This window comes from Calonectris borealis, chromosome 20, assembly GCF_964195595.1.
Source record: "Calonectris borealis chromosome 20, bCalBor7.hap1.2, whole genome shotgun sequence".
NCBI classification, from domain to species: Eukaryota; Metazoa; Chordata; class Aves; order Procellariiformes; family Procellariidae; genus Calonectris; species Calonectris borealis.
Window position 1 is genome coordinate 7145327 of NC_134331.1, and position 13254 is coordinate 7158580.

Below are 13254 nucleotides of genomic sequence, written 5' to 3' on the forward strand. Positions count from 1 at the left end.
AAACCAGACCCTTTTACGTGCTGCTTCACATACCCAGTAAACCGGCGAGCCCCCTCACCATGCACCATTAAGGGATTTTTACCTTGTGTAGTCCATAATTGTGTTCAGCCTGTGCGCTATTGTCAGTACTGTGCAGTCTTCAAACTGGGTCCTAATTGTCATCTGGATAAGATCATCCGTCTCGAGATCGATAGCTGCTGTTGCTTCGTCTAGGATCAAGATTCTTGTCTTGCGAAGCAGTGCTCTTGCCAGACAGACGAGTTGCCTTTGGCCAACGCTGCAAGCAGAGACAGGGCTTTCACAAATGAGGCCCCAATGCCCTTAGCTCTCCACTGCTCAGAATCACTTGTGCTAGAGCAGATTACTCATCAGGTAAAGTTACCGAAAAAAAAAAACCCAGTATTCAGCAAACAGCCTAGTCTGTCCACCCTAGAGCTAATAAATACACATTACAGCACTCAGCTAGTTTTAGCATATGTGTTCGCTTACTGCCTGACCCAGTACTGACAGAGCCACCAAATGCCCCCCTTCTATCACTGTGACAAAAGCCAGGGGAACTAATGATTACAATCTTCTGCCTGAGTTTTCAGAAACACACACACCTGCAACAACACTGAGCATATGCAAACTTGGGGGGGGGGGGGGGAGCAAAAAAAAAGAGAAGGGGAAAAAAAAGAAAAAAGATTTGAAGCTGTAAGTTCTTTCTACCATCAAAAAAAAAAAAAAAAAAAAAAAAAAATGTATCTGGGCAGCCCACACCTCCTCCCCTGCCACACCACCACCCCAGACACAGCCTCTGTCTCTGCGGGATAAGGAAGGAGCTGAACATTCATCACACACATAATCTGGTTACACGACAGTCTCAGAAGCTAACGCAGCACATAAAAGCATGGCATTTTATCATGCTCATTCATGTCTTCATGGGTCTCCCAAATAATAATGGAAAATAAACATTGCTAAATTGTCGGTTTAGGCAGAGGACTCTTATTCAGCACAGGAGTTACATATGTTATCATGGCATTTCCCTTCCTACCAAACCACGTTTAAGGGGCTGCTTATTCCTAATACCCTGTCATGCTGAGACTTCTTTCTCTACTGGTAAGACAGGCTTTTGGTTTGGAAGAAATCCTTCCCAACAGCAAAGAAGAATCAGATCATTCGTGACAGAGGCAGAACAGTAGGCAAATGTTTGAGCCTTAACGGTCATACACAACAGACTACAGTGTAAACCTGTGCTCAAGCGTTACTCGCTGTTACAGCCGAATGAAAGCTCAGTGTATGTGCCTACTCCAAGCACTCCTTACCTAAGATTTTCTCCACCTTCTGAGCATTCATAGTCCAACATGGATGGCTGACTGCTGACAAACCTCTTCAAATGAGACAGTTCAAGAGCTTTCCATATTTCTTCATCTGAATACTTATTAAACGGATCCAGGTTCATCCTCAATGTTCCAGAAAAGAGAACGGGATCCTGGATATAAACCCAACTTTCATTAGACAAGTGCTTTACAAGTACAGATATGAGTTACTGCTTTGAAGTCTCCATTGCATTGCAGGTAGGCCACCTCCCAATCCCATCCACTCTGAAAATACATTACATACTTAAAACTCAAGTTCCAACTGTAAAAGTGGTTTACCCTAAATCCTGTTTTATCACCCAGCATCAGCTTATAAGGTGGCAGGACAGGGCCAATTAAAGTATAAATAGTTTGTTCTTCTGAGACAATTTTCTGAGTGTAACAAAGCATTTTCCTCTGTGGATAAACCATTATTTATGGTTTGTTAAGCTGTTAGACATCCTTCCTTTATTGTGATACACAGAAACAGTACCTGAGGAATAATTGTTAGCCTCGATCGAAGGTCATGGAGACCAATCTCTGAAATTTTCACACCATCGATTTTAATTTCGCCTTTTACAGCTTCCAGGATCCTAAAGAGACAGAGCGTCATGGAAGACTTCCCTGCTCCAGTTCTGCCAACAATTCCAATCTACAACAAATTGCAGATTTAACAACAAAGCATATAGTTAAAACCAAAACAAAACCCAACAAAAAACCCCAAACAAACCTCCAAGATTCCTCTAAGAGGTTTGACACAAGATTTGAATCTTGAAAGAACGTAACCATCCTTCCCTAGAAACCCGTGTCATACATTGTAATGTATATATTGCCATTCTCGTAATTTGAATGATATTGCATATAAATATGTACATAGGCCTAGAGCCATCCTACATAACTTTGCGTGATTAGCTGAAGTACCCGTGTTAGGAGTCCAATCACTCAAGTACAAGAAATAAAGGCTTTCCAGAGGGCAATTCAGACTTTACGGTAAGCATGTGTATCTCCATTCCAGAAGGTGGCTGTCATCCTGTCTGCTTAGTATAAGGATAATTCTCTTCTCTTTTAGTAACAGCCTGTTAAGTGGAGGACTTTCCCATGCTAATTGTTCTGTCACCAGTACGCAAAACCCAGAACTTCCTATTGAAGCATGAAGAAACGAATCTCCCAGAACAAAAGTCAATTTCCTGATAAAGGAAGCAAAGAATGTCATTTCCTTCCATGCCAAAAATTTCACAGGGAAAGCCAGAGACCAGAAAAAGCTGGAATTCCTTCTCTCATCTGCACTGCTTCAGAAAAGCGTTCTTGTCACTGAATTTTTGTCACTTGCACTGGTGCCTCCTACATGGTGTATGGTAGCCTGTTACCAGCCTATCCTGGAAAGTCCAGAAAGTCCCATGCAAGTGGGACTTCCTCCACGCTTCCAGCCTGGAGGATGCTGGCACACCGACAGCATGGTTGTCACTGCTGGCTCCTGCAATGCCAGCTTGGGTAAGTCTCCATCACTGGGGCAAGTGTGCTTGTAGACCCTGTCCTCTACTCCATGGTTGTCACTGGAGGCCTAAAGCAAAGTTCTAGCAAAGATATACAGCTGGTAACCCACCTTTTCTCCACCATGCACTTGGAGGTTTAGACCCTTCAGCACTAGATCCAGGCCCTTCCTGTACCTCACTGAATAGTTCACAAACTCCAGCTCTCCCTTGGATGGCCAGTCTTCTGGGGGACTCTTGCTCTCAATGATCCAGGGAGCCTACGGAAAACAGAAGTCAGAAATGCCTCATATAGTTTTAAGAAAAAATAATTCAAACTCAGATACAAACATTAACATTTGTTGGTTACTAGAAATATGTCTGATAAATCAAATCTCCATTATCAAATACATTTGTAATAATGGGGGAAAAACATGGGTTCTTAAGTATCCATCCATTTTGGTCTTTGTTGTGAAGTTTACAGGAAAAAAAGTCTGAGCATATAGGGCCAAATCCTCAATGAATGTAAGTTTACATTTTTTCCATTAATATTAATATAACAGTGCCTGTTTCATGCCAGCTCAAGCTCTGGCTTATAGCACCTATCATGCATCTTGTCTAGCTTCCTTTTAGCTTCCAGATTAAACACTTGATCTCCAGAACCGTGCATTGCAGATCTCCTCAGATTCTCCATTTCCTAATTCCTAGTCTCTCATCATGTACACAGGGTTAACAAAACCCAGTGTGTCCACAGAGCAGCAGATTTCCCAGCATAGCTCCATCTGCCACCTTTAAAAGTCTTTGGCAACAAAGGTAGATGATTGGATGACTTTCCTGGATTAGGCAGTACAGTGTTCCTAGAGGTGGTGTTCCCTCATGGGAGACAAGGACTGATTAAGCTGATTAAATAGAAATACTATTGAAAACATGTGCATAGCCTGATAATTGTACTGCAGCTGTGCTCACTAGCAGGATCACAGCACCATCCATGCAGGTAGGACTATGCATCAAACACTTCAAACCCAATGGGAGCAATATTCTGATGGTGAAACTCATCTCTGTTGTGCTATAGCCACTCACAGTAGCAGAAAATGAGATGCTAAGCACAGGCTGCATGACGGCAGTAATAATTTGGAGCTGTGATAGCATAAATTACAGTTCAGAGCGTGACATTTGTTCAGGTTAAATGATAACACTCTCAGAGCAGAAACTGTCTCTCAAGAGTCTAAAGAAAGACCATGTAAATGTGTGCATTAAAATTTCACCACGCTTGTTGGTGAGCATGCTTGATGCTTGGTGGCTGACCTCTGTTTCAGTTTCTGAATACTCTTTTATTCTTTCAACAGCCACAATGTTAGTTTCAAGTTCAGAAGTCATTCGGACCATCCAATTCAGAGACAGGGTCACCTTGGAGAAGACAAGGAACAAAATATCACCCACAGAGGAACAACAGATTTAATAATAATACCAACAAAACCAAACACTGCTATTAAGACGTGGATTCACATTGATATTACAAATGGAATAATTACCTTTGCATTGACATTAATACAGTTACTGGGACAAGAAGTCTACAGATAATCAGGTGCTCACGTGAAGAAGCATATGACTCCCACGGTGATTTAACAAACGGCCATCTCAAAGAAGTTCGTTAGAAGTCATTCCCCTAGTCATGGGTCTCACTGGAAAACTGCTAACAGCAATCCTGCACACTCATGGTATCTAAAAAGCTTCTGGCAAGAGTGAGGCCATTAAATCTGCTAAACTGTCCCCAGCTTGGGTGAGTACAGTTTATCCTGCCTATTTATGAATCCTATTGATCTGCCTGTGATTACCTAGACACACCGATGTGCTACATAGCAGGCATGATGCAGGACATGTTAAGTCCATGCTGTTTAAATGACCTGTTCTTGGTTGGTGCACCTGACACTTCCTGAGTTTCCTGCATGCCGCTGCTGGGGATACTGGCGTGCAGCACAACCTCGATGCTCCCAAAGTGCCCTGAAGTCCTACTGCATGTGAGCTTGCTGATGGTCTGCCAGCATTCAGTGTAAATCTCTACTGTTTCCAGATGTCCCACAACTCATTTTTATTATTTCCTTATTAACTTCAGCTTTAACAAGCACTTAAATTATTGCTAATATATCCGTACCATGTACAAAAATGCAAACCCATCAATGAACAGAAAGCTGTAACACATACCTGTAATGCATAAGATACTGAAAGTCCTACCAGGCCAGCATTCAGGCTGTTTTTACCAATCACAGCAAAAAGGGCAGCAAAAAGGACAATACAGTTCCCCACAAATTCAACTCGAACGCCCAGCCACCTGGTAAAAAGGCAGATGTAAGGAGAGTGGTAAGTGGTTGCTTGGAGCAGTTGTGCAAACAAGGATTATCTAAGTGGAAACAAGAAGTTATAAGCCTTTTTACCTGTTTGATACTATGCCAGGATAGTAACTCTTCTGATTTTCATCCATCTTCAGATCACTGATGTCTACGAAGGACTTCACTCTTCTATAGGCTCTGATGACACTAGCCCCTGATACTGTTTCTGAGAAGTGGGAGTAGATGGGAGATCTGCTCACAGACTCCAGACGCTTCAGCTGGCGGGAAGTAGCTACGTAGAATCGCTGCCATTTTTTGGAGAAAATTGAAGGGTACATGAAATACTTTCTCTTTTAATTAACAGTGAATAATTTTTTAGGTTAAGGATTTAAAGGTGATTGCTACTGATGCACTTCAACCCTCTAAAATATTCTCTATAATTAAGAAGAATTTCAAGCAAGTTATCTTTGCTTCATTCCACAACAGAGTATTGGGTAACTGCAATTTCTATAGACTAAGTTGAACTTACCTATGTCCCTTTAAATTTAGTTAATATAGCCTAACAAAATGAATCCATTTGTAGGACTCTCATTTTCCAAGAAAACGAAACATGAATTTGCACCTCCATTATGAGGTCTCTATGTATGGTCTATAAAATAAGCTTCATTTTTGCTCAGAATTCAGTAAAATTGATGGTTTCTATTTTCAACATTTTAACTCCTCACCACTTTAAAAAATTGTCAATATGTCAAATATATACACACTCAATATATTGAAGCGCACCACAGCTCTATCTCTAGCGGTAGGCTTATTTGTTATTACTTAAAAGCAAAAAAAGGTTATGCTTCTTTATTTCATCTCACCACATCTCACAGGACATTTCTTTTTCTGAGAGAAGTAAAGAATGTTTTGTTTACATAAACATGTAGTTATTTCAGATATTTCAATTTTCCCCCAAATTCATGTTGTTTTTCCTAAAAAGAAACACGAACAATGGAATAAGAGTCATCGCAATGGTAGTCAGATATTTTTCCAGTTACCTGAACAAAGAAGTACAGAATTGCAAGTGGAATTACAACCACAGCGAAGAGCGGAGTACTTGCTATAATGACAATCATCGTCGATAAAGAGGTGAAGAATGTTCCGAGGAACATCAAGATGGTCGGTGGGATTACTTCATCGATCACATAGATGTCCTTCGAAAAGCGATTGATGATTCGGCCAGTTGGGGTGGTGTCGTAGAAGGACTGCGGGGTGTGAAATTTGTTCTCCAGCAGAGCAGCGTGGAGTGTCCGGGCTGCATTAATGCCTCCCATGGCCAGGGTAAAGGAGCAGATGAGTACTATGAGGCCTAACAGGTGAAGAGGAGACATGTTGACCAGTGAACTTAATGTTCCCAGTTCACAGCTCTTTGACTCTCAGCACTTTCTGTTGTGCTAGAAGTTTTTTTTTCTTTACTATATTCCCTGTCCACCCTTCTCTTAATATGCACATTAGCACTATGGCATTGAAGTCACTACTGCCTAAGGGATAGGAATATGTCCTGTAGGATTTCACCATGCTGTCCACATAAGACAGATGCACAACTATCTTCCCTCTGCTTTCCGCAAGCCTCCATGAAGTCCTAATGTTACAACTTCACCTCAACACTTCAGTCTCTTCTGCGCCTAAGTTTTCATGTTTTCTCTCCAACTTACCTCTTTCAAGCTTCCATGTCACCTGTTCAACCCCCTCCAAGGGCTTCACCACAAAATTAAAAGTCTTGGGCTGAGCTCAGACTTTGTGGCTCCAGGTTATATTACTTCCCTTGCTTAGGATAGGATTTGGGGGGCAATTCGGGGTAATTTTGGCAACTAGTGTCATGGCTTTCCCACCTAAGTCCTCTTCTCTAAACACTGAGACATCATGATTTCATCTGTTCTCACCTTGCAAGAGACCCAAGGCAGCATAGACTCCGATTCGCATGGCTGTGTTGTGCTGAGTCCCGTTTATCACCGGCTCGTTGGTCCAGTCACTGAGCCACACATTGGCCCCAATGGCAGCAGCATTTTGACAGCAATACAGGAAACATATCACTAAAGATATGACAGGGCCGACAGCCTTCACATATTGCCAGAACACCGTTAGCTTTACCTGCAAAATCACACACCAGAGCTTACACAACTTACACAATCTGGACTTTAGACAGAAGAAGAGAAAAAAATTCTTCATCATAGGAACTGCTAAGTTCAAAACTGCCCAAACTCTAACATACCAGAGAACAGTTCATCTGCCTGAGCTCCACGTCAGGGTGATGACTTTCAAAATGTCCTGGTTCCGGCTGGGACAGAGTTAACTTTCTCCCCTGTAGCTTGGGGGTGTGCTGTGTTTTGGGTTTGGTGTGAAAGGAGCGTTGATGGCCCATTGATGCTTTGGCTGTTGCTGGGTGATGCTTGCACCGGGAGGGGGGAGCACAGCTGGGGTGGTGGACCCAGCTGGACAATGGGGTGTTCTATACCATGTGACATCATGCTCAGTATAAAAACCAGGTGTGGGGGGGGGCTCGCCCCCGTTCGTGACACGGGTCGGCGGTCGGTGAGCAGTTGCATTGCGCATTGCCCGCTTTGTGTATTCTGTTATTGTTGTTGTTCTCATTGTTATTATTACTGTTCTACTTAGTTTTATTTCAATTATTAAACAGTTTTTATCTCAACCCGGGAGCTTTCCTACTTGTGCCCTCCTGATTCTCTCCCCCATCCCACCGGAGGGGGGGTGATCAAGCGGCTGCATGGGGTTTATTTTTGCTGGCTGGGGTTAAACCACGACACAAAACAAGTCAGAAACTTCTCTGAAATACTCTTGTCCTCCATTTTGAGGAACTGTGTTTTATTAGTTTTGTGGGGTTTTAGTTTTTAAGACTATGCCAGAGGGGAAAAAAAAAGAAAAAGGCTGATCAAATAGCAGCAAAAGATGGGTAACAAGAACAGGAGCCAAGTTTTTCAGGCAAAAGAAGCAACTTGGCAGGCATACTGAGCTCAGAATTACTTTAAATGGCCTATTTAAGGAAAAGTGCTGAATATGCCTCCATTCAGGTGTCTTTACAGCAGCTTAAATGAGGTACCAAATGCTAGTGCACCCCAATAGGAACATAAACAGATGATGCTCATGGCAAAAAGTAAAGCTGGTATCTCTAACGTAGTGCAAAAAGGCAGAGAAGCAGAAAGACACAGAGACTTAGGACAAAATTCAGTCTCTAAAAAAGCATAAGAAGGAACAATTAAAAGAACAAGTGTTGTTGATTAGGGATTTTGAAAGTTAAAATAATCCACAGAAACAGTTAATTATATGTCTGTGCCATGGACCATGTACATCAGACTAAACAGGACACACTGAGCCTCCTGAAGTGGAGGAAAGGAGTTTTCTTTAACAAAACCTCCGCGCTCCTATTCCATCTGCTCTTCCTTTCTGTCCCTTTCTTTTAGTTTTGTATTCCCATCTTCTCTTTTTTTCCTTGTCTTCTCGTTTTCCCTGTTCCCATTTCACTCCCTGGCCCTGCTCGGAGAGAGTACAGCCCCTTTTGTACCTATAATCATAAAATGGTCTCGAAGGTGGGGTGGTGGGTATCACTTAGAACAGATCCGCTGGCACGCAGCAGCCAGCTGGCAGCTGGCTTGTATAACCCACTGCTGTGGTTCATCAAATAGCCAGTGCTGCAGCTGGACTCAACAGCAGCCAAACAGTTTAAAGACCAACAGTGCTGAAAGCTCTGCAATGCAAAGACAGAGCTGATGGACTGCAGTGCTACGCGGTATCAAGTGACTGTGGCAGGAGCTCGAAGGGATTTTTTTTTCTTTTTTTTTTTTTTCTTCTTTCCCTAAGTACATAGCCCTTGCCAGGTGCAGAAAGCTCTGCCAAAATCCCAAATTTGAATGATCACTGGCCACCAGATTAATGCCTAAAACCTGCAGTCATAATTTATACAACACATTTAATAAAACTGGATCAAATGTAAAAATAAAAATTATTTTTTCAAACAGAGGGAGAAATCAAACCATACCGTTCCCGTTTCAGTGGTTTCAGCCTGAATAAGTTTCTCGTTAGGATTTTTTCTTGGCAGAGGAGGCTCTGCTGGCTTCTTTTCACAGACTCTTCGTTTCGTTGACATTTTGTTGGGACATTCTCCTCCTTCAGAAGATATTACACTAAGTTGCCTAGTCAAAACACAAGAGTCATTAGGAGAAAAAGGGCATATTGTGACAGTGCTAAGGGAAGACTGGGATGCAGCAGATTGGACTTATTCCCAGCTCTTCTGCTGAGTTCCCATGCCAGCCTCACTCACAGCTATGGGTGCTTGCACCACCCCTCTGAATGTTCAGTGATGTTCAGTGATGCCAGAAATACAGTTCCTAACAAAGGCTGTGGCAGAGCCTGGGCTCTTTGGTAAAGGCCTTTAGAGGCTTCATCGCACGACAGACATTTCGAAGCTAACCCCTGAGCTTCCCTGTTTTCACATCAACAGTAGCTGGACAGCATCTATGGATATGGTTATGAAAACTTCTAAAGATTTCCAGGATTGCATTGCGCCTTTCCATTGGGAAAGGGTTTATTTATCATGCAACTGGTAGCAGTTTAGTGTTGTGTGGGTAAATACATACAGTGGTTTTACCTGAGAACCAGAGAGTTGCTTTAAGAAATTGGTTCAGTTCGGATTAAAAAGAGGATTGCAGGAATAGATATTTGATCTTCTTTGCATGTTCTTTCACATTTATTTTCAAAAGGACGCTAAACCAATTTATTTATAACAGGAAACTAAGGAAACTAAAGCCCAGACTGAGAAGCAGTATGCGACTAAGATCTTTCAGATGTCTTTCACCCCAGACACAGACTATAAACACATGAACCTCATGTTTACCTAAGAAACTGTTTGCGGACCTCGTTGGTCACTGGTTCGTTATCTGCCAGATCAGTGTGGATGCTGAGGGTGTCTTCAGCTAGCAGGACTTCTTCCTCCTCCAGCACTGAAAGACAAGATCACACCTCAGATTTTCTGCTGGATAAAGCAGAAAGCACAGAAAAGAGTGGCTATACAAAGCAAGAGTCATGAAAAACAATACCAGAGCAGGAAAATCATAGTGCATAAACCCCCCCTTAGTTTTGCTTACATCCCTTCTGTGCATTACTTCTCCTAACTAAATTGCAAAGATCTGGTGAGGGAGGTTGGCTGCCAAATGCATTTACATCACATTCCTTTAGTGCATCAGAAATGTTAAGCAATAGCATTATAGTTGCTTCTAGCTAAATTCACTTATACAGCATGCTCTAAGCATGATCTTGGGATGGGGGAGTCATGTCAGGAACTACTGCAAGCCTCTGCTGTTGCTAGATGTCATGCATATTCCTCTCTGCCTGTCTGGAGAGAAGCAATCAAAGATTGCTGCAATCAAAGAGCGTGGGAACACAGTCACACAGAGGAAACATTTACTGAAATGCTTTAATCTTGTATCATTTTATCAGAATCAAACCAAGCTGAAAAGTAACCAAGATTAAAATGTCATTTGAACTTTGCTGTATGAAAAAAAAACAACAACATATAAACAGAGAAAAAATACCAGACCAGTTTGTTCTTGGCTACTCAATTTTCCTGCTGAGCTTGACCATGCTAATTGTAAAATAAATTCCCAACTTTAAAATAATTTCTAACACAAGAATTGCTTTTTTCCTAGGACAAACCACATGAAATTTTGAAAGAAATTTGTGAAAACATTTATCAGTAATACAGACCTAGCCACAGACAATAATTTTCATGGTAGTGCAGAAAGGCAAATGCCAGGTTGTCATGAAGAAGCAGGGGACACTTTATACAGAGAAAATATCTGTAACCTGGTTGACAGAAAAAGACGTGTTTTAAGAAAAAGCAATACTGTACTTGTTGGTTCGTCCTCTTCGATGTCTTCATCAAGTGCATAATTTCGCAGGAATTCTGCAAAGGCCTTGTTTTGTTTCAGAAGGTCTTGGTAAGATCCCATTTCAGAGATTTTGCCATCTACCAGGACAACTATATGGTCTACCTGAGGCAGGAAGCTGATGCCATGGGTCACCAGAATTCGGGTCTGGATAGGGAAAAAGAAAAAAACCCACATCTCTCAGTTGTCACTGTGGGGACTAACACTACTCATCAAGCCAAATACTACTACATTTTTGGGACAGGGAGTAAATTATCATGTCAAGGTGAAATGCCAGGGGAAATACACTGTCCTTGTTAGCTTGGAAATATATACTTAAACTTACTATGCTTCCAACTGCATGCTGATATAACCACAGAAGGAAGTAAACCCACTGAATTATCATTCCCCCTTTCCCTTTTGCTGATTTTCTTTGCAGCCCTTCCCTTCTGAGCTCTGAGATAGCCTGAGAAGATCATAACAGGAGTAGAAGGGGAAGAAAAGAGATTGCAATTTGGTTGCATGTTGCCAAATACCTCTGTAGAATCAGTAAGCTGTTACAACTTTCTCACTGCACTGCCTCCGAGCAGCAACAAGCAATACTAAGTTGACAACCTTTACAAGTTTCTGCAAATGTCTTGTTTTTGGAGATCTCATAGTAGGGATTTTAAAAGACAGACCAGGTTTCTGCCTCTACATGTTCTGACTAGATCGCATCACTTCTGGGCATGCCTAAATAGCAGCTCACTGCAGAGTCTGTGCTGTGGGGAAGAGGTGTCCACATTGCCAATTAAACACAGAAATTCAGGAATGATTCAGCACTCAAGCCTCAGTGGTGAAATAGCTTTCCCATTACCCATCAGTGTTTCTAAGTTTGTGTGCATTTTTAAGAGGATCTAAATGCCAGCTTACTTTTCCTTTAAGTACCCCATCTGGACCAATAACTTTGTCAAAGATGTGCTTTGCAACATGCGAGTCCACAGCAGAAAGAGGATCATCTAATAGGTAAATGTCAGAGTTGCTGTACACTGCACGAGCGAGGCTCACTCGCTGCCTCTGGCCACCTGAGAGGTTGATGCCCTGAAGGGAAAGAGCAGAGAACAAAACATATCACACAACTTGGTTCCAACAACAGCTATGACTTTTTATGGCTCTCACCCAGTCAAACACGGATGCTAAATTGAAAGATGAGACACTGAAGAGAATAACTCACTCCGAGCCAGAGACAGGAACAGAATGCCTCTAAATCTGTTTGTTCACTGCCAAACTTCCACTCACCCAGCAATCTGGAGACAGAATAAGCCTCCTGCTTAATAAGCTCCTAAAGGGAGCTGTTAAAATGCAAAACTATAAAAAGGAAGACCATCAACCAGGATGTAAAATGCAAACATTCAAAGCAGGGCTGTGGCACCTGGAACATCTTCTACATCTCTCATCTTACATACAAATCCACATATCCACCCCACTTCATGATATCCATCTCAAATTTAGTGGCCTACGAAAAAAAAATCTTTTTTGGTAACGTAAAAGTTTCTCATTAAAATGAGGTGTTAAGGGATGATCATATCACTTTTTCACTTGACGCACACCATATGTTCCCTCCCTTTTTATCCCTACAGGAAAAGGAAGGACTAAGTATTCTGGACAGATGCACCTTTACAATTGGACAGCAAAAGGAGGATGCTCTGATCTTCCAGGGCTAGATGTGCAATTATGCACCACAGTACAAATACAAGCTTAAAGTCAGGAACAAGTTTAAGTCCAACTGCCTTTCACAAAACCGCCCTGCATGTTTCAGTGTTGACTGTAGCAGGGATGCCATTGTAAGATCAAACCAAACCAAGTGCTGACTTTACGGCATTCTCTCTTTAGCTAGACAGAACAGGAATCACCAAGCAGGTCTGACTCAAAAAAAAAAAATTACCTTCTCTCCTATCTCAGTCTGATCTCCTCCTGGCAGCACTTCCAGGTCAGTTTTTAAAGCACAGGCCTCCACGACATTTTGGTATTTTTGTTCATTAGGAGCTTGGCCAAACAAAATGTTATCTTTCAGCGTGGCATTCTGGATCCAGGCTTGTTGAGGCACATACGCAACAGAACCCTAGAACAAGGAGGGAGAAAGGAAACCTCTGACTTAACAAGCAGCAATTCATGCTTACAACTCTGATTAAGATCTGCAGCACATAGATATAGCTCCTGT

General features: G+C 42.1%; 1 protein-coding gene across 2 annotated transcripts in view; it reads right to left on the bottom strand.

Moving 5' to 3' along the window:
* Positions 1-13254, bottom strand: part of ABCC3 (ATP binding cassette subfamily C member 3) — a 52404-nt gene that overhangs the window by 3051 nt on the left and 36099 nt on the right. The window contains exons 17-30 of one of the 2 annotated variants that reach the window (XM_075169665.1): positions 12979-13155; positions 11967-12134; positions 11039-11222; positions 10025-10130; positions 9170-9323; positions 7059-7266; positions 6174-6484; positions 5239-5438; positions 5009-5135; positions 4112-4213; positions 2941-3087; positions 1831-1989; positions 1305-1471; positions 83-277 (exon numbers count right to left, since the gene is read on the bottom strand). In XM_075169665.1, coding sequence (XP_075025766.1) covers positions 83-277; positions 1305-1471; positions 1831-1989; positions 2941-3087; positions 4112-4213; positions 5009-5135; positions 5239-5438; positions 6174-6484; positions 7059-7266; positions 9170-9323; positions 10025-10130; positions 11039-11222; positions 11967-12134; positions 12979-13155 — 2405 coding nt within the window. Of the gene's footprint in view, positions 1-82; positions 278-1304; positions 1472-1830; positions 1990-2940; positions 3088-4111; positions 4214-5008; positions 5136-5238; positions 5439-6173; positions 6485-7058; positions 7267-9169; positions 9324-10024; positions 10131-11038; positions 11223-11966; positions 12135-12978; positions 13156-13254 lie in introns of those variants that run through there. The other variant, XM_075169666.1, reaches the window with a different exon arrangement.